A 22,504-nucleotide genomic window follows, 5' to 3' on the forward strand; every position below is an offset into this window, starting at 1 on the left:
GATCTCCAGTTTAAATTATCTTTATGTAAAACTCATATTGTATTAGCTTGATAACATAGAACAACAATGGTCATAATATTTTTTAAAATATCCCTTTCTCTTTCCTTTTTAATACTCTGTTGTACAATATCTCAGGTGCAAAAACAAATGTAGCAAGTAACTTTGAGAAGTGGAAAGGAATGCAGTGTTTTATTACACTTGAAGAAGTCAATTAATTTGGAATAATTTATAATAAAACTGCTCTAGGAAATTATTTGTGATTATGTGTTCTATTAGAAATTTAGAATCTGAAGTTGAATTGGGAACGAGATTCCTTGTCTACCATTGCATTTTCCCAATAAGTTACTTGAATGCAAACAATAATTCGTTCCAAAACCTCTTGTCTCTCTGTAAAACGTTTTTGCCTCCACTCTCTTAAATGTAGTCTCTTTGAAAGGTTTGCCTAGAAGCAGCATTGTAGCAGCTGGAAATTAAAAATGGCAACTTATCCATCTCAGAAATCTGTATCAAATCACTAACTCAGACCATAGATCTTTAATCTATTTTTTACAAGTTCTAATTTAACTAAATCAAAGTCAGAAGTAATTTATTATTATGGACATATATTTCACTGTAAAAATAAACTGTATGTGTCTGGTTTCCAAATTTATTCAGTATATTGAGATTAACTCAATAACATGAATAAAACCAAATAACAGTTAATGGCATAGAGGTAACAGTAGTAAAACTAAAATCCTGATTCGTGCTCTTGAGGTCACAAGGTTCAAATCCTACCAAATGGTGGAACGTAAATTTAGTCAATAAATCTGAATTTAGTCAAAATGATGGTGACCATGAAACTAAAGTCAATTGTTGTCAAAACCCATCTGATTCACTAAGGTCCTTGATAGAAGGAAATCTACCACTCTTACCTGCTCCAGCCAACATGGAAGACAACAGTCACAGCAAAGTGGCTGACTCTCAACCCGTCTGAAACTGTTTAACAAGTTACACAGTCAAGGGTATTTAGGGATAGGAAACAAATTCTGACCTTACCAACAATGCCCACATCCCATGAAAGAATAAACAGAAAAATTGTTGTCATCAATATAGTAATATGAGAAATTGATATGAAAAATATGATCACCTATTGTGAAAATCATAGATTTCTGGAAGATTTCCAAACAGGATTTCTTTTTTGTTCTTAAGTGCACCAGGGATCAGAGGAGACAGCTCTTGATTATCCATTTCAGTAGCATAACCCTGTAAAGGAAGTAATGTAATGAATTATTTATCAATAACAGTTTTAAAGTATGTAATGGGTATTTTGCCCTATGCCATGAAAATGGCCTCTAAAACTAATCCAGAGGTTTAAGTTCAAATCCAATATACAAAATTTAGTAAATGTGATAAATTGTGCTGTTAGAAAAATATTTCAATATAAATTTTTTGTTTGAAGATTGGATCATTTGAGAAAAATTAAGAAGGTATACCATGACTGTCCTTTTTAAAAAGGGCTAACCAAAAAGGACATTGGGACAAATTTTAAAGACAATTCATGGAAGTCAGGTGGTTTAAATTACTTGCTTGGACTTTTCACTAGAAATCATCAGCTAGGATTTCTGACATAGTTTTGGATATTGTTTAGCAATTGATTATGATTCTACCTCCTGAGAGAGAGAGAGAGAGATGTTACCACTTCATTTTTGGCTTTTCTGTGGGTGGCTTGGTGGCTGAGTGATTAGCACTGCTGCCTCACAGTGCTAGGGACCTGGGTTTGATTCCACCCTTGGGTGACTGGATGGAGTTTGTACATTTTCCCTGTGTCTGCATGGGTTTCTTCCCACAGTTCAAAGACATGTAAGTTAGGTGGATTGGCCCTACTAAATTGCCCATAGTATCCAGAACATGCAGACTAGGTGGAATAGCCAGGAGAAATGTGGGATTAGGGGGATGGGAATGGGTCTGGGTGGGATACTCTTTGGAGGGTTGGTGTGGATTTGGTGGGCTGAATGCCCTGCTTCGATGCTGCAGGAATTCTATGAAAACTTTTTAGAGCTGAGTATGGGAGCTGAAATTCTGAAGCAGCTGTTGTCCTATGAAGCTTTTGAATTTATGACAATCCCTGAAAGATGGTAAGTGCAAAGGTCCCAGTAAGAACTGCCTGTGTTTAGTGGCATCCTTCTATGTGTGCCAGGATGCAAAGTGAAAGTCATTGAACATTTTACGTCTTTCCTTCTCTCCTTCAAAAATTAAAATTTATTAGCTATAGTTTCTTTTGAAAAATCAATCTCTAAAAATATTTGTTTGTTTTTCTTGAACTGGTATCTGTGCGCTTGCATGGATTTACTTATAAGGATAAATACTTATTCTTCCTTATTTTAAATTTTCTGTTAGTTAGCTTTACACCTTTACTGAATGAGTCCTGTGATCACAACAGATCAGTTTGTGGATTATTAAAGAAAATTGTTTTATACTTCCTTTATAAATTTGAAACTTAATATCAGTAAAGTATATAATTAGCCATTTTGATAATGAGCAGAGCATTTATATTTTTGTTGTGAATACAAAAGCGACAGTGCATTCTCTAATCTTAGTCATAAATGTGTTTTGATACCAATAAAAGACAATGTAATCTGACATACTACTACCATAAGCAGCGTAGATAGAACATAGAACATTACAGCGCAGTACAGACCCTTCGGCCCTTGATGTTGTGCCTACATCTGTGCTGTGTGTCTTGACGCTGTAAGGCATACAAGATGAACTCGGCCAGACTTGACCTGTAGCTGGTGTCTCTTTACCATTGGTATTGTCCTTGTAAACCACACCATTCCTAAAATGTGGTACCTAAAATTGAACACTGGGTGGGGGAGGCCATGGTAAACTGAGTCATAAATTGCACGATTCAGCATGACTTTTGTTCTGTCTTCGGTGACCAGACTGAGGAAGTTGGCTTTGTGGATAATGCTGAAATAATGATTGCAGACTGACTTTGAAACACATGAAGCCCCAGATTGACTGAGTCCCCTTGGATTATTTTCACTTCAGTGTCGAGGCCAAAGACACGAATGATGGGCTGAGGAGCCGCTTTGTGCTCTGAACTTTGACCCTTCTGGGGAGGGGGAGAAGGTTTCATGATGGAAGATGTGTTGTGTCACATATAGATGAGGTGGTTAAGAAGGCATTTAGCATGCTTGCTATCATCGCTCAGATCTTTGAGTATGGGAGTTGGGATGTCACGTTGAGGTTGTACAGGACATTGGTGAGGCCGCTTCTGGAATACTGTGTCCAGTTCTGGTCACCATGTTATAGGAAGGTTATTATTAAACTGGAGAGGGTTCGTATGAGATTTACCAGGGAGTTGCTGGGTATGGAAGGTTTGAGTTATAAAGAAAAGCTGGTACCTTTTCTACTGGAGTTTAGGAGGTTGAGGAGTGACCTTATCAAGGTTTATAAAACCATGAGGGGTATAAGTATGGTTATGGTATTGGTGTCTTTCCCTAGGGTGGGGGATTTCAAGACCAAAGAGTATATTTTTAAGGTGTGAGTAGATTACTTACAGTAGGGAAACAGGCCCTTCGGCCCAACAAGCCCACACTGATCCTCCGAAGAGCAAACCACCCAGACCCATTCCCCTACATTTAGAGTCATAGAGTCATAGAGATGTACAGCATGGAAGCAGACCCTTCGGTCCAACCCATCCATGCCGACCAGATATCCCAACCCGATCTAGTCCCACCTGCCAGCACCCGGCCCATATCTCTCCAAACCCTTCCTATTCATATACCCATCCAAATGCCTCTTAAATGTTGCAATTGTACCAGCCTCCACCACATCCTCTGGCAGCTCATTCCATACACGTACCACCCTCTGCATGAAAACGTTGCCCCTTAGGTCTCTTTTATATCTTTCCCCTCTCACCCTAAACCTATGCCATCTAGTTCTGGACTCCACGACCCCAGGGAAAAGACTTTGTCTATTTATCCTATCCATGCCCCTCATAATTTTGTAAACCTCTATCAGGTCACCCCTCAGCCTCTGACCTCCAGGGAAAACAGCCCCAGCTTGTTCAGCCTCTCCCTATAGCTCAAATCCTCCAACCCTGGCAACATCCTTGTAAATCTTTTCTGAACCCTTTCAAGTTTCACAACATCTTTCCAATAGGAAGGAGACCAGAATTGCATGCAATATTCCAACAGTGGCCTAACCAGTGTCCTGTACAGCTGCGACGTGACCTCCCAACTCCTGTACTCAATACTCTGACCAATAAAGGAATGCATACCAAATGCCTTCTTCACTATCCTATCTATCTGTGACTCCACTTTCAAGGAGCTATGAACCTGCACTCCAAGGTCTCTTTATTTAGCAACACTCCATAGGACCTTACCATTAAGTGTATAAGTCCTGTTTTCCCAAAATGCAGCACCTCGCGTTTATCTGAATTAAACTCAATCTGCCACTTCTCAGCCCATTGACCCATACCTAATTCCCCTTCACCTAACACTATGGGCAATTTAGCATGGCCAATTCACCTAACCTGCTCATTTTTGGATTGTGGGAGGAAACCGGAGCACCTGGAGGAAACCAATGCAGACACAGGGAGAATGTGCAAACTCCACACAGACAGTTGCCTGAGGTGGGAATTAAACCCAGGTCTCTGGTGCTGTGAGGCAGCAGTGCTAACCACTGTGCCACCATGCCGCCCACAAGTAAAGAGATTTAAAAAGACAAGAGGTGTAATTTTTTTTGACAGAGTAGTTCATGTGTGGAATGAACTTCCAGAGGAATCGGTGGATGCGGGTACAGTTACAATGTGTAAAAGATATTTGGATAAGTACATGAATAGAAAAGATTTGGAGGGATATGGGTCAGGACCAGGCAGGTGGGACTAGTTTGCTTTGGAATTATGGTTGGCACGGAATGGTTGGATGAAGGATCTGTTTCTTTTATTAGCTTTTATAGGTACAGGGATTGAGTTTAGGAGCCATGAAGTCATGCTGCTGCTGTACAAAACTGGCAAGGCCACACTTGGAGTATTGCACACAGTTCACCGCATTATAGGAAGGATGTGGAAGCTTTGGAAAGGGTTCAGAGGAGATTTATCAGGATGTTTCCTCGTATGGAATGAAGGTCTTATGAGGAAAGGTTGAGGTACTTACGGCTGTTTTCGTTAGAGAGAAGAAGGTTGAGAGGTGATGTAATTGAGACATATAAGATAATTAGATAGATTGGCCAGTGTGAGCCTTTTTCCTCGGATGGTGATGGCTAGCATGAGGGGACATAGCTTTGAGGGGTGATAGATATAGGAGGGCTGTCAGAGGTAGTTTCTATACTCAGAGAGTAGTAGGGGTGTGGAACGCACTGCCTGCAACAGTAGTAGACTTGCTGAGTTTAAGGACATTTAAATGGTCATTGGATAAACATATGGATGAAAATGGAATAGAGTAGGTTAGATGATGATTAAATTCCCACAGGAAATGGAATTTAGTCTGGCCTACGTTTGCCAGCTTTGAAACATATTTGACACTAAATGCCTCAAGGCAACGAGGCATGGGTAATAAGTACTATCATGTTGATGTTGTCAGCATCCCAAAAACAACTTTTTAGAAATCTCATTCAACATGTATCAGATTGTTTCTTATTGTTTCCATTCTGAATTGCTCATGTTTAGGTGTCTAAATCAAAGCTGGTATTAGAAAACAGTGTGGTTTGCTACAAATCAGAAATTCCCTGCCTCCAATATTTCTATTTTGAATACATGATGATATGGGCCAGATGGGATATACCCAACGTTAATACAGGAAGCGAGGGAAGAGATTGCTGCACCTTTGGTGATGATGTTTGCATCTTCACTGTTCACTGGAGTAGTACCAGATGATTAGATGGTGGCAAATGTTATTCCCTTGTTCAAGAAAGAGAATGGGATAACCCTGGGAATTACAGACCAGTGGTAGGCAAATTATTGGAAGGGATTCTGAGAGACAGGATTTATGATTATTCAGAAAAGCATTGTTTGATAGTCAGCATTTATTCCTACTCTTTGATTCCTGTCTGCTAACCAATTTTCTATCTGTCCCAATACTCTTGATCAAATAATTTCAGTAGATTTGTCAAGCATGATTTCCTTTTTGTAAATCCATGCTGACTGTGTTTGATTCTTTGAATGTTTTCAAATTTCTCTGCTATAAAATCCTTGATAAATGGATTCTAGCATCTTCCCCATTACTGTCGTCAGACTCTCACTCGTCTATAATTCCCTGCTTTCTCTCTACTTGCCTTTTTAAAGCTACCATAGTTTGGACAATGATTTGTCAGAATCTTTAGTTCGTACCTCTTTAGAAGTCACCTCTACCTTCTTGTTGTCTTTCCCTCTAGCCAAACTTATGTACAAAATGATTTAGCTTCTTGTCCCTATGCTGGACATGACTTATTTTCCTTTGTATCTTGACATTTGTAGGAATTGCATCCTGCCTTTTCTCTGAAATTTCTGCCTTTTCAGCCTGAAATGTTTATCAGCATAATGCAAGACCTGTTCTATTCCGCTATGAATATCCTTTAATTGCTCTAATTTATCTGCACTTCTTAATAAATAGATGGCTTTCCTGAGATTAAGGTTATCCTCTTTCAGTCATCTCCCATGCCTATTACAATCAGGAGACGCTTTATACGTTGGGCTTTAGTAGTAAATTCAAACCACTCAAAGATTAAGTTCATTTAGTGTCCAAAATGTGCCCTCAAGACTTCCAAAATTTCTGCTGTCTGTTTTTTCTGTTCCTCTGAAAGATTTGGATGGCCTATACTTTGAAAACTATCTCCAAGCAGTGTTAAAAGTGTAGTTACTCATAGCTTATCTGGTTTTTAATGAAATCTGTCACAATTACGCAACTTTATCATTGTATATAGAAATCTGCCACACGCGCATCAACTTCACCACTCCCTGCAATCACTCAAAACTCACTAGTGTTACTTCTTCAACAAATGGCCTCATAGTGTGGCTCAATGGTTAGCGCTGCTACCTCACAGCACCAGGTACCTGTGTTTGATTCCAACCTTGGGCAACTGTCTGTGTCTCTTCCTCTGTCTCTGTGGATTTCTGCTGGGTGTTCTGGTTTGCTCCCATAGTCCAAAGATGCGCAGATTAGGTAGAATGATCATGCTAAATTGTCTATAGTGTGTAGGGCTAGGTGGATTAGCAATGATAAATATGGGGGTTACGGGGATAGGATAGGAGGGTGGGATGCTCTTTGGAATGTCAGTGCAAACTCAATGGGCTGAATGGTCTCCTTCCATGCTACAGGGATTCTATGAATATCAGACTTTTATTTTTTTTAATAATCTTAATTACTTGGTCATCAGTGTTGTGTCAGCCAGTAAACCAGCCATCACTCATCTCATAAAACTGTCAGTGGTGGCACAGTATCAGAGACCTGACTCAACACAGGCTTTTACCATTTTACCTCCGCCCTCATCTACACCCAGCACTTCAGTTGGGCCACCATGAAGCTGGTAAAGTTCTGCCCATAAATATCACATTGACTTTTTAATGGCCTAGATTGAATCACAATTCAATATTCATATATATGAAAAATAGTTAAATAGATTATAGTTTCAATTTCCACATTGATGATTCACTGGAAACTGAAAACTAAATCATTTAAGTTCTGTCTTGTTGACCTAAATAGCATATTAATACTGAATGGAAACTGAAGATAAAAGCCACCTGCTCAAGGTCAGACACATTGGAACCTACAGCTACCTTGATCCTTGGCTTTAGATTTACATACAACTCAATCCCCCTGAAAATTCCTATTGTGCTTTTAGCTCTGGTAACATATAGGACTTTTGATCATTACTGAATTACATTGCTGACTCAGTCAAGAATTGAAAGATCTGCTGACCTTAGCAAGGAAGGAACTTAATTGTTACACCACTCGGGGCAGTGAGAATTGTTTCTGTGCTATTTAAAACATTCAATAATTTAAAGTGACCCCAGATTCCTGGAACCATGGCAGGAAGTATTGCACGTTGACTCTTTATGTTCAAGTACACTTAATCATTATCCAAAGGTTCAACAAAGTAGTGGCAGCTGTTGACAAGAAAAGCATTCGAGTAAATCCACAATTTCTCAGGTGGTGAACATAAATCCTGGACAAGGTCTGCTTGAGGAGAGATCTTCTAGTGAACCTATGGGGAAGGCACTTAAGTTGGTTGAAGGCTTTAAAGGGATATGAGCCAGGTGCTGGCAAGCAGGACTAGATTGGGTTGGGATATCTGGTCGGCATGGACGAGTTGGACTGAAGAGTCTGTTTCCATGCTGTACATCTCTATGACTCTAAGTGTGACTAGGTCAGATTGGGATGCCTTGTCAGCATGGATGAGTTGGCCAAAGGGTCTGCTTCCCTGCTGTATGACTCTATGACTCTATTACTCCAACTACAAGATCATTAACCTTAAATGTTGACGCTGCTGAGTACTCTCATATTTATATTTCAGATTTACAACCATCAAAATACTTTGCTCGTGTCACCTAAATCACCAGAGCAATTTGACAAGATCTCTGAGATCTGACCTCCTGGTCCTGAGGATAGTGTTACCCTCTGTATAACTCCTCCTCCTTCCTCCAGCTAACTATTTGGTGATGAATTATAATGAAATGGGGGAAGATCTTTCTGATACTTTATGATTAATATTTCCTGCAGAGTTCAACAATCACATCATTTATACCAGCTATATGTTCATTAATCTTTTACTAATTGGGCATGGAATGCTGCATTAGTCTGTGGTATGCTCATAAATCCTGTTCGGTGGCTCCACCAAGGCTGCTATCTTCTCCTTCCAGCTGTGAATAAGGCTGACAAATAAGCTGATAGCAATGATTTATGGTTTAAAAGTGGACTGTTACACTTTCTATGATCTTAGTGTTTGTTAGCCCTGAATAGCCAGCATAATGCCTTCACTGGAATTATGTGTAGAAATCTGCCACACACAGAAATCCCACTTGCCAAGATCTTCCAGTTAATCAGGGACCAGCAGCTCTTTATGCAGCAGCTCCGCTGGCAGTGAGAACTGTTGCCAGTAATCTTCAAGGACTTCACTAGGATTGTTGCTGGATCACTGGGCACAGGTGAGTGAGGTAAAAACAATGACTGCAGATGCTGAAAACCAAATACTGTATTAGTGGTGCTGGAAAAGCACAGCAGTTCAGGCAGCATCCAACGAGCAGCGAAATCGACGTTTCGGGCAAAAGCTGCCTGAACTACAGGTGAGTGAGGGCAGGATGGGGGTCACAGAGAAGATGTCATAATAATAGAATCAGCAGGGTGCTTGGAGGTAAGGGCATGGGTTGGCTCTCAGTGGCACCCTTTCCTTTCTCATTTGGGCTGACTACTCGTCAGACAATGAGAGACCCTCTCATATTCTCACCCTTGCCCTCAGTAGGTCACTATAAAACCACGTAGGGTGTGTTGGGTACCTTTTTGGAGATGCAGAAAGTCTGTACAACACCCATTTAGTCCTGAACCATCAATAAATTAGAGTGGGCTTAGGCATAATTGATGTCATTTGGCTCCCAGTCTATTTTCTCACGGTGGAGACTTCCTACCACTGATGCAATCGCAAATGGGGGGCACAGGCGTTGGTTTCCTGCTACAGGCAGACAGACTCATGGCTTTCCCCACAATTAAGTGGACCCAAATGCCACTTTTTGACATGTTTGTATGGACACTTGCGGCATCTTCTCTTCTTTCAAAAAATGGGTATGTGGAGCACATAATCTCCTGTGCATTTAAAGGTGCCTGAGGGCTGCACAATCAAGAAATTTTCGATACTAATAAAGGTCCCAGAGTTCCTGCTCACATGAAATTTACATTTTCATGTCACCACTGATAGTGAAAACTACTGTAGTCAAAATTAATTTCTTCTTCTGCAACAGGCTGCATTTCAATATGTCCTTTACACACCTAACCTATATATATCCTTTCCAAATGAAACAACGAGACAAACAAAACTCCTCAAATATAAATGCACTCATTTTTCGGAATCTTGAATTAAACATTTTCCCTACCTCAATTATGCTCAAAAGCTCTTCCACATAAACCCGTTCTGTTTCAATGAGCTCATTCATGATGTGCCTGAGAGATAGATAAATGATTAAGTTTTCATTTATAAATTGCATATCATGAACAAATTCTAATTATACGATTGCAACAGACTGAAATTCCAGTCATTGTTCTTTTACATTTATCAACTCATAACAATAAGTTACTTATCAATAATGGAATTATAGAATTCTAGATCAAAATGTAACATCATCATACAAATTAGAAGTATTATTTAGGCAACATATATCATATATCATTTTAGTGTACAATACCCAAAATATTTGAAAATATATATTTATCAATTAAAAACCAACAATGTACAGTTAGTAGAAGAAGAAATGTTATGAGGGAATGAGGTGAGGGGAGAAAAGCAAAAGGGTCCAGGAATGGGAGAAGCAAAGGCAGGAACTTTGTTTCAACAGGAGTGGTAGATACCAAACAGGGGTTCCAAGTTCATCCAAGACTAACATCTCTTAAAACTAGCCAGCATTATGTAAAGCCATACTCCATACATGGAGCCATTTCGGCTCCATCAGGAAGATCAACTTGGTCATTACTTGATCTAACATTTGCAGTCAATACTTAGAACTGACACTGCATGTACTTTTAGAGGGTACTACAGAATCTATGTCTGACAAATCAATGGCCATGAGTCATCCATAGCAGGGTCAGAATGAAAGTACAGTGTGAGTGCCAGTTTACAGGAGATAGTCTGCTGTAAGTCTGCTGCAGAGGACTCAGACCAGAACCTGTTTGGTATGGAATACTGAAAAAGTGGAGATGGTCATTCACATCAAATTGTCTGGTACATTTGTTTATCTCATTGTCATTACCATAAGGGAAATAAAAACAGTAAAACTGGTGAATGAGACATACTAGGAGAAAGAGAAGACTGCAGATGCTGGAGATAAGAGTTGAGAGTGTGTTTCTGGAAAAGCACAGTAGGTCAGGCAGCGCCTGAAGAGCAGGAAAATCGACGTTTCGGGCATAAGCCCTTCATCAGGAAAGGCTTATGGCCAAAATGTAGATTCTCCTGCTCATCTGATGCTGCCTGATCTGCTGTGCTTTTCCAGCAATACACTTTCGAATGAGGCATACTAGCCTGAGTCATATACTTCTAAATGGAGCTGGAGTACAGCCAGAATGATCATTTCCAAGTATTACTGCTTTTTAAAAATTCGTTATTCTGGTTGTCATGGAAAATGGAAGAGTCCATCTCCAACTTGACAAGGCTTTATGTTGTGCTTGGAATTCAGGCCTTCCAATGTAAAATATTGGAAAAAAATTCCTTGAGAAATGTTATGGAACTAACTGTAATGCACATCTCATAACATAAAAACATAAGAATATAAGGAATAGGAACAAGAGTAGGCTCATCAAGTCTGTCCCACCTTTCAATAAGAACATGGTCCTCAATTTCCCAATATATTAAATGTCTATCTACCTCTCCTTTAAATACTTTCAGTGATCTAGCTTGCACAACTCTCTGGGTTAGAAAATTTTTTGCATTCACTACCCTGATAGAAAAGAAATTCTTTTGCATCTCAGCTTTAAATAAATGTCTTCCTATTCTGTAATTAGTTTCAAGATTCCCCACGCAAGTAGAAATATCTCTTCAGCATCTAACCTGATGAGTCCCCTTAGAATGTCATAGGTTTCAAAACAATCACCCTGTATTCTTCTAAACTGTAAAGAATGAAGACTTAACCTGCTTAGCCAATTTTAATAGGTCAACCCCTTCATCCCATCATTCAGCCCAGTGAAACTTTCTTTTGAATTGCATACAGTGCCAGTACATTATTTTGAAATATTAGGACCAAGACGATACATAGTACTCTGGTGCAACCTTACTAACATCCTGTATATTTGTAACAAGAGTTCCCTACATTTAAGTTCCAAACTTCTAGCATTAAAGGCCACAATCCTATTTGCTATCTTAATTACTTACTGCACATGCATAACAACTTTTGTGTTTTATGGACAAGAACACCCAAATCCCCCTGTGCTGCATTTTTGGAATCCCTCTCCATGTAAACAATTTGATTAATTTTACCAAAATGCATGACCTCACACTTGCCAACATTAAACTCTGGATGTGAGTTGTCCTCACTGCTGGTTGATGTCTTAATTCAATTGCAGGACAAGAAGAAGCCACCCAACATCTGAATGCTGCCATGGAAGGTCATGAGATCAGTGAGGTCATAAAGTCTTTGCTTAATACCACAGTTGGTACTTTGCAGTTTAAATTTTGCATCATGGCTGTAATATCAACATCCAAAGGGTCTTGTTTACTCTCATGTAAGTCTCAAAATCTGTGTTCCTCTCCATTATTGGGACGAGATTCCATAATGCCTAAACCAATTCTTCTCTTTTAGCTGGCTGTAACATCCATGCTGTAGCCATTATAGTAGGGAAACTAAAAGTCAAAGGGAGCTTTCAGACACTTACTAAAGGAATGCTCAAGATTGGTTTATTCAGCAACGTATGAAGTATTGGATGTTCTATAAAATGAGTACCGAACAGTTAGTTTCAATCCCCTTCTATGTTGTCCAACTGTGCAGCTGTTTGAAGGTTCTGGCAAATGCTTAGCACAAGTTAGCCACTTGAAGTTACTTTGCATGTGCAGCTAGGCAACAAGAATTGTAGAGGCATTCACATTTAATAAGATCAACTACTTACTTCAAAAAAAAATAGAGGTTATGTTTGTTGTTTTGTGATAGAATCCCTCTGGTGCAGATAGAGGCCATTTGGCCCATAGAGTCTTCATCAACTCTCTGAAGAGCATCTCATCTCCCCAGACACCCAGGGGCAACTTAGCATGGCCAATCCACCTAACCTGCACATCTTTGGACTGTGGGAGGAAACCCACTCAGACATGGGGAAAATATACAAACTCCACACAGTCACCCAAGGCTGGAATCAAACCTGAGTACCTGGCATTGTGAGGCAACAGTGTTAATCACTAAGCAGTTATGCGACCCCAGAGAATCTGATATATTTTGTTTCAAGATTATAGTCAAGAGGATGCTATGATGATCTGCTCTAGAGGCATACTGAGATGGGGATATACTGAACAATAGGCATCTAGTATTACATTTGGGGAATTTAGCCTGATGACACCCTTACAGAAAACCAGTTCCATCATGGATCTGTTAGCATCCTCCCTTTACATGTCTTCCTCTTGCTGATCCTCCTGTGGTGGTTGCTCAATGCTTTGTGGCAAGAGTTGCAGTCTTATGTTTGTCAGTTCATGGACATTTGCTCCAGCAAGTACTAGAGGGCTGCTTCCAAGTGGCAAAGAAACTGGATCTATTACTTCACCACTATGATCGTCTGTTCAATGACATACACGGTGGAAGCATGGCTCAGACTGTATAGGTGTGCCACGTCTGATAGGTTTGTGATGAAATCACCAGTCAGGTGTAGAACAGATATTCTTTTTCATCAAACAGCTACTCGTTAGTCACATATTAGCTGGAAAATTGCTGTAATTTCCAACGGACACATGATCATAAAGTCATTTGAAACACTACCAGTAATAGCTGCATAGACCAGTATAATGTTCTGGATGTGGTTACAAACCAACTTGAGTAAATTGTACCTTTGTAGTTCCAGTGCATCTGTCCATTGAGTTGCAACATCCAAAACATTACAGGCTTGCATTTGTTGACTCTCTGCACCATGGGAAAGCACCTTGAGTAAATTGTACCTTTGTAGTTCCAGTACATTTGTCCATTGAGTTGCAACATCCAAAACCTTACAAGCTTGCAGTTGTTGACTCTCTGCACCATGGGAAAGCCGGCTATTTTAATGAAAGTTTTCATTCACTATCTTGACTCCTCTGTTTAGAGAGATAACAATGAAGACACTTTTCCTGGCATACAAAACATCTGTAATGTCCTGGGTGTAGTGACAAATAGTTGGCTGCAACACCTTTGCTACTTTACCTGTTCAGACTGGAAGGATCCACTAGCAGAAATAAAATAATGGTCAGTATCACTTTAGCAGCCACTGGAAGTACCATTCTCAGCCCATTCAATGGCCAAAGATCTTTTCCAAGACACTGCAGAATTCTTTATCCACCTCTTTGGGAAAGTGTGGCCTCTGCAGACACTGTTATGGCTTACATGGAGCTAAGAAAACTGCTCCCTGAAGATCCCATGTTACCATGTCCTCTTGCTGAGCTCCCTCATCCTTGGCTTGTCTTATTTGTTGCCGCGGTCCTGCTGCTCTCTGATACCACAGCCTAAGTGGATAGCATAACTGTCGTCCCATAACTAACAGCTAGTGGATAATATCAATCAGAAGCACACAATGCTTTCCTAATGTCCAACATCACTCTCCTGAGGACTTAACGAACTTCTCATAATTCCTCCCATAATCCAGTACTTCCACAAGTTTGACAAAATAAATCTGCACATTAGGTAGTGATGCCTTTTTAAAAAGTATTAGCAAAGGGTCCCTCATGCTGCTGATGCATGTTTAACAGAAGGTGGTACCTGGACTGACAAGGTTCAAAATGGCAGGTTGGATTTCAAATGAGTATTAGAATCTGATTTCACTGTCTACCTTCTTGATGTAGGTCAAGTATAAGCTCACATGGGCAATGCTGAACATGGTTAGCAGTTGCCTTAGTAGCAATGTTCATAATATTCAACAACCATAGTGCTGAAACTGAAATGTTGCCATCCCACTCTTCAATTATTCTTTCTAAATTCTTCATAATTTTAAATATTTTTTTTCAAATCTTCCTTTAACCTTATAGTCATAGAGTTATAGAGATGTACAGCATGGAAACAGACCCTTCAGTCCATGCCGACCAGATATCCCAATCCAATCTAGTCCCACCTGCCAGCACCCTGCCCATATCCCTCCAAACCCTTCCTATTCATATACCCATCCAAATGCCTTTCAAATGTTGCAATTGTACCAGCCTCCACCACTTCCTCTGGCAGTTCATTCCATAAATGTGAAAAAGTTGCCCCTTAGGTCCCTTTTATATCCATCCCCTCTCACCCTAAACCTATGCCCTCTAGTTCTAGACTCCCCGACCCAGGGAAAAGACTTTGTCTATTTATCCCATCCATGCCCCTCAAAATTTTGTAAACCTCTCTAAGGTCACCCCGCAGCCTCCAATGCTCCAGGGAGAACAGCCCCAGCCTGTTCAGCCTCTCCCCATAGCTCAAATCCTCCAACCCTGACAACATCCTTGTAAATCTTTTCTGAACGTTTTCAAGTTTCACAACATCTTTCCGATATGAAGGAGACCAGAATTGCTCACAATACTCCAACAGTGGCCTAACCAATGTCCTGTACAGCCACAACATAACCTCCCAACTCCTGTACTCAATACATGGACCAATAAAAGAAAGCATACCAAATGCCTTCTTCACTATCCTATCTACCTGCGACTCCACTTTCAAGGAGTTATGAACCTGCACTCCAAGGTCTTTTTGTTCAGCAACACTCAGTAGGACCTTACCATTAAGGATATAAGTCCTGCTAATATTTGCTTTCCCAAAATGTAGCACCTCACATTTACCTGAATTAAACTCCATCTGCTACTTCTCAGCCCATTGGAATATCTGATCAAGATCCCGTTGTAATCTGAGGTAACCTTCTTCACTGTCCACTACACCTCCAAATTTGGTGTTATCTGCAAAATTACCAACTGTACCTCTTATGCTCGCATCCAAATCATATATGTAAATGACAAAAAGTAGAGGACCCAGCACCGATCCTTGTGGCACTCCACTGGTCACAGGCCTCCAGTCTGAAAAACAACCCTCAACCACCACCCTCTGTGTTCTACCCTGGAGCCAGTTCTGTATCCAAATGGCTAGCTCTCCCTGTATTCCATGAGAATTAACCTTGCTAACCAGTCTCCCATGGCAACCTTTGTCAAATGCCTTGCTGAAGTCCATATAGATCACATCTATCGCTCTGACCTCATCAATCCTCTTTGTTACTTCTTCAAAAACCTCAATCAAGTTTGTGAGACATGATGTTCCACACACAAAGCCATGTTGACTATCCCTAATCAGTCCTTGCCTTTCCAAATACATGTACATCCTGTCCCTCAGTATTCCCTCCAACCACTTGCCCACCACCGACGTCAGGATCACTGGTATACTCTAAGAAGGAAAATTCCTGCTTCTCCAGTCTACTTATGTAATAGCAAATGCTCACCAATAGAACCAGGATAACAATTAGTTTAATGTTTGCAAGGTCATCTGTGCTACTGCTATCATTTAATAATGTGCCAAAAACACATCCACAGAGGTCCAGACCTTTATGCGCAAATGAAAATTATCAACATGCAGATCATTGCATGTATATATTATTTAATAATTCATCAAAGACTTGTGAAGTAAAGATTCTATGCCATTATCTTTAAAAACAAACATGTACTGCATATCCCATGGGGCATCAATTTGATATGTCTCAAGAGTGCTGCTGTTTAAATATTTATGCTGCTTTGGAGTTTCCTCTTTGGAGCTACATAGCATTACTTAAAACAACTCCATATACTTGGTGTTCACCATATTCACTGCCATGAAGACTAAAGGAGTGTCCAGCACTAATTTTCTTCTCTGTCCCTCCAGGCTTCTGTCCTATCTTCAATCTTTCTTTCATTTTCAAAGTCCTTAAACCTGCTGTTGCCTCCCATGTAAATACAATGCCTACAAGATTCCAGACTCCCCAAAGTGCATCCACCATTTACAAGGCACAAGCCAGGAATGTGATGGAATGTTCCCTACTTGCCTGGATAAGTGTAGGTCCAACAGCACTCAAGAAGCTTGACACCACCCAGGACGAAGCAGCCCACTTGATAGGCACTGCTGAAATTCACCAAAGATCCCAAGACAGCACCTCCAAAATCCACAACCATTTCCACCCAGAAGGAAAGGGCAGCAAATTCATAGGAACACACCACTTGGAAGTTCTTCTCATCATCCTGACTATGATTTTTTTTCACCCATTTGATGTGATTATTGCTGGCTGGCCAGCATTTTTTTATTTCCTGTCCCAAGTTGCACTTGACAAGATGGTGGTGAACTGCCTTCTTAAACCTCTGCAGCCCACATGCTGTATATTGATTCACAATACCCTTAGGGTGGAAATTCCAGGGTTTGTATCCAATGGTAGTGAAGGAAGTCAGGATACATTCTTTCACTGTTGCTGTGTCAAAATCCTACAAATCCCTCCTTAAGGGCATCGTGGGTCTTCCTACAGCACATGGGTTGCAACGGTTTAAGAAGGCTTCTCAAGGGCAGCTAGGGGCCATGACTAGATTCTGGCCCAGCCAGCAATGCATTATCCCACAAGTGAATAATGAAAATCCATGTCTGCCCTCCTTGGAAGTCCATGTTTGAATCTCTTAAATCAAGTTTCCACTTCTGTAGCAAACCAGAATTTATTAAAATCTTAATGGGGTCCTGTGTGAATGCGACAAAGACCATCTATCTTCTCTCATTTTTTAACTTTGCTGTAGCCTTTGACATGTCAGAAAACAACATCCTCCACCAATGCCTCTCACTGTTGTCAAGCTAGACAGAACTGCTCTCAATTGGTTCCTGATACCCACCCTAGACCTTGCTAGATTCCTCTAATGTTGTTAAATGAATGTTGTTATTCAAGCCATCACTAAGATGCAGTTAATGGTGCCCAAATGTGTCCCTGTCTTATCTGCCACTGAAACGTTCATTCACGCTTTTGATACCTCGAGATGTGATATTCCAAAACACGCCTGGCTGATCTCTCACATTCTACACTCAACAAAACTGAAGTCATTCAAACCTCTACTGACAAAACCTTAAATTGCATCACATCTTGTGCACCTATCACTCTGCAGTTGCTGACCTACATTAATTCTTGGCCAAAATATTTTGTGACATTAAAATCCCCATTTTTCTTTTCAAAACCCCAATCACTCAATATCACTGTAACCTCCAGTCTTACAACCATCCAAGCTATCTCTGTTCATCTAATTTAGGCCATTTTAACCGCTCCAGCATTGATGACTACACCTTCAGATTTGTAGGCTCAAAATTCTGGGTTGCCTTCTTTTACATCTCCTTCTCTTCACCTCACTTTTTTCAACTTGGCATTCCTTAATGGTTATCTCCTAGACCAAACTTTTGGTCACCTGAGCTAATACCTCTTTAGGAAGACTGCAGATGCTGGAGATCAGTGTCAAGAGTGTGATGCTGGAAAAGTACAGCAGGTCAGGCAGCAGGCGAGGAGTAGGAGAAGGGCTTATGCCTGAAATGTCGATTCTCTTGCTCCTCGGATGCTGCCTGACCTGCTGTGCTTTTCCATCACCACACTTTCAACTCAGAAAGTGTGAGGCTTGAAAAGCACAGCCGGTTAGGCAGCATCTGAGTAGCAGGAGAATCAACATTTCAAACATTAGCTCTTCATCAGGAATACCTCTTTATTGGCCTTACTGCCACACTTTGTTGAACAATCCTCCTTTATCAGATTAAAGTGTTAGTAGTTGTGTTACTGCATCCAGTTAGTTTTAGAAAAGGAAAATGGTCCTTTGATCCTTTAAAAGTTTATTTTGTAATTCTATCTTCCACTTCTTTCTAAAATACTTATCATAGTTCTAAACATCGGTATTTCAACACTAGTAGTTTTACACTTGTTTTATTTACAATGCTAATTCAGTTAGAACATAGAAAATAGAAAAGTACAGCTCAGAACAGGCCCTTAGGCCCACGATGTTGTGCCAAGACTTAATCCTAATGTAAAATACAATAACTTAACTTACGCACCCCTCTACTCACTGCTATCCATGTGCAGGAATAATCAGAAACTGTTATGAAATTGCAGTATCTGAACTTTAATCTTTAATTTCATCAACTGATTTACCTGGACCTTTTTGAAAGAAAACAAATTTAAATTTGTTATGTTTTCTCTGTATTGTTTTAATATGCCCATACTGTTTTAAAATGGCTGCAGAGGTCATCTAACTTATCTGAGAATGCAAAAATCTAAAACCTCTGACACAGATTAATAGTAATTATGTATGGATACAATTTCACCTTTACAATTTCATATTTTCTATTGCTTGAAATATCTAGAAATCCTAAAGCCAGTAAACAAGAATCATTTTCCCTGCAAAAGCTGCCAGAGAAGAAGGAGAACTACCAAACCCAATATGCGAAAGAGTGTTGAAGACTGTTTTAATGGCATATTGATAGCTTTGACAATGGGAGACGGAAGTTTGTTGATTAACATGGGTTGTCTCCATTGTATGTCATAACATGGCTGAAACTCCTCTCTGTGAAAATCTATGATTATGTGCAAAAGTGTTGATGACAGAAGTGAATAATATCAAGAAGACCTGCAGGATGGAACAGAAGCAGTTCCCTTTCAACAGTTTTTGTCAAACTCAGACCATATATATGTTGCAAGTTGGAATACCTCACAAAAAAGGAATTTAAAAAAAAGTAAATTAAATAGACAAAGTCTTTTCCCTGTGGTGTGGGAGTCCAGAACTAGAGGGTATAGGTTTAGGGTGAGAGGGTGCCTAAGGGCAACGTTTTCACACAGAGGGTGGTGCATGTATGGAATGAGCTGCCAGAGGAAGTGGTGGAGGCTGGGACAATTGCAACATTTAAAAGGCATCTGGATGGGTATGTAAATAGGAAGCATTGAGAGGGATATGGGCCAACTACTGGTAAATAGGACTAGATAAGGTTGGGATAACTGATCAGTATGGATGAGTTGGACCGAAGGGTCTGTTTCCATGCTGTACATCTCTATGACTATGCACCCTAGCACCCATTCTCAACTAGGACTGTCTGCAATTTAAAAGAGACTATCACCAGTAGAACAAATGGCTTACATAAATCACAACACCATTCTACTCAAGATCACCAAATTAAGTTATAATGCTTTTACTTATGGAGATTCAATATTTTAAATTCAACTCTCCTACAAGTCCTGGGCAGAGGCTGGCGAGGGGGATGCAGTCCTGGAGACAACTTACCTTGAAGCAGCTGTGAGCTGGTGCGGAGTGGAACTCCTACACTGCTGATTGTTCCTTCTGACAGCTGAGACTGCACTGACATGAGGGGTAACTTCAGAATAGGCTCGCAGGGTCTCATGCTGTGGCTTCCACTGCAATTTATGGATGCCCCTCCCCCCTGCATCTGCTTCACCCCACCTGCTAGGGCCTCCAGGTACCTGTCTGCAAGGTGGGACAGCAATTTCTCCTTATTTGCCAAGTCCGGGGAAATATCATGAACAATATTGAGTAGCTCCTTGCTGCCAGTGTTTGTCTGAGTATGAAATTACCTTTTTAGGATGGCCATGATGCCATGCAATGGTGTTCTATTCTAGGATACCCACTTGAGTGGTAAAATCCAGATAGTGATGACAGAGTTGCTATAGGGGGTAGGGTACATAATTAGTGAGGCAGATTTAGGGCAAAAGCATGAGAAATTCCACAAGTTTTCATAGAGAGAAACCCCCCCCCCTCCATTAAACTTAATTAAAATGGCACATCTGAAGTAAATTAAGACTCAACCCATAAGTGCATCACTGAGGAAGTGTGGTGCTGTACAGTTGCCCTCATTCTGATAAGATATTCAACTTCCAGACTATGTCAGCTGTCTCCCTGGTTTGCATCATATTCTCCTTCCTGTATCTATTTCAGTTCTTCCAAAATTCTATTGTGTACACCATAACCCACACAATCTCTCATAAAGATCAATCTCCTTAACATCTCAATTTAAAATCTTTATCCTTGAGTTAAAATTCTTTCTCAGCCTCACTATTTTAATCTCTGACATATCCTCTGCTACTAAAATCCTTCAAACCTTGTGTTCTCCAATTCTAATCTTCAGTGTTTTCCCATTACCTGAGCCCCATCAGTTGTGGTTCTACCTTCAAAGCGAAGACATTAAGATCCTGAATTACATCTCTAAAGCTCTTCTGTTTTGAGTGGAGAACTCAATGGAGGTATAAGAGCAAAATCAAACCATTCCTTTAATATTAGTTTGTAACTGTAGAAGAATAAGATGGCCTGCAAAAAGGGGTTTTGATTGGGGGAAGGCAGATTTTATTAAAATGAGGCAAAATCTCACCAAGGTGTATGGGAAACAGCTACTTGAGGGTAAATCTATAGCAGAACAGTAGGAGACATTCAAAAAGGTTTTGGGGAGAGTGCAGGTCCAACATGTTCCCTTTAGGATGAAATATACAAACAACAAGCCCAGAGAACCTTAGAGGTATATTCAAGACTGGATAAAACAGAGAGACATGGGATGCTTTTCCACAGATTGCAGAGGGCAGCAGGTAATTTCATAATAGGGTGGTTAAGAAAGCATACAGGATATTTGCCATTAACAGTCAAGCTATAGATTATAGCAGCAGGGAGATTATGTTGGGACTGTACAGGATTTAGAATCCCAGCAGTGAAGAAGCAGGCTAATTGGTTCATAAAGACCACATCAATGCTCTGAAGACTATCTCCCCCAGACTCACGACATTTCTATAACGTGCACCTCCCATGGCTAATCCACCTAACTTGCACACTATGGACAATTTAGCATGGACAATCCACTTAACCTGCACATCTTTGAGAGTGGGAGAAAACCCAGAGGAAACCCATGCAGTCACATGAAGAATACACAAACACCAGATAGACAGTCACCCAAGGCTGATATCAAACTCAGATCCCTGGTACTGGGAGGCAACAGCGTGAACCACTGAGCCACAATGCCACCAATAACTTTGGCTAGGTCATAGCTGGAGTACTGAGTGCAGTTCTGGTCACCACACTATAGAAAGGATGTGATTACACTGGAAGGGATGTAGAGGAGATACACTATACTGTTCCCTGGGATGATGCATGTTAGCTATGAGAAAAGGCTGGATAAGCGTGGGTTGTCTTCTCTGGAGCACAGAGTGTGAGAAGGTTCTTGACAGAGGTGTGTAAGATTATGAGGGGCATAGACAAGGCGGATTGAAAAAGGCTATTCCCCTTAGTTGAAGAGTGAATACCAAGAAGGCACACTGAAAGGCAGCAGGTTTAGAGAGGATTTTATTTTAACCCAGAGGATGGTAGGGGTCTTGAACTCATTGCCTGTGAAACACATTCAAGTCTATGGGCCTAGTGCTGGGAAGTGAGACTAGTGTAAATTCAGGGTATTTTTAGAGGTACAGAGGAGTCCATATTAGATTGAAAATGTGTGGTCAGTGTTCTGGGACAGTCTAAAAGATACCAATAAGGAATATGGGGGATAGGTTAGTCAAGCCAGGGTGGGGGAATAGCCCAGAGAAACCACAAATGGATCCAAGTGATCCATCAATGGGTCACCTCCTAGCCCTCCTCCCCAAGCAGTGAATTCCACCAGGCTGGACTCTAGTCATGGTCCTCCCTCAATTGCTGATCAAACTTCAGTGAT

At 40.5% G+C, this 22,504-nt stretch overlaps 1 protein-coding gene across 3 annotated transcripts in view; it reads right to left on the reverse strand.

Annotated features, from left to right (window-relative positions):
* mcf2l2 (MCF.2 cell line derived transforming sequence-like 2) overlaps positions 1-22,504 on the reverse strand; it is a 390,224-nt gene that overhangs the window by 118,378 nt on the left and 249,342 nt on the right. For all 3 annotated transcript variants that reach the window (XM_072572454.1, XM_072572457.1, XM_072572456.1), the window contains exons 16-17: positions 10,046-10,112; positions 1,127-1,242 (exon numbers count right to left, since the gene is read on the reverse strand). In XM_072572454.1, coding sequence (XP_072428555.1) covers positions 1,127-1,242; positions 10,046-10,112 — 183 coding nt within the window. The remainder of the gene's footprint in view (positions 1-1,126; positions 1,243-10,045; positions 10,113-22,504) is intronic.

Source organism: Chiloscyllium punctatum, chromosome 6 (assembly GCF_047496795.1).
Source record: "Chiloscyllium punctatum isolate Juve2018m chromosome 6, sChiPun1.3, whole genome shotgun sequence".
Classification (NCBI taxonomy): domain Eukaryota; kingdom Metazoa; phylum Chordata; class Chondrichthyes; order Orectolobiformes; family Hemiscylliidae; genus Chiloscyllium; species Chiloscyllium punctatum.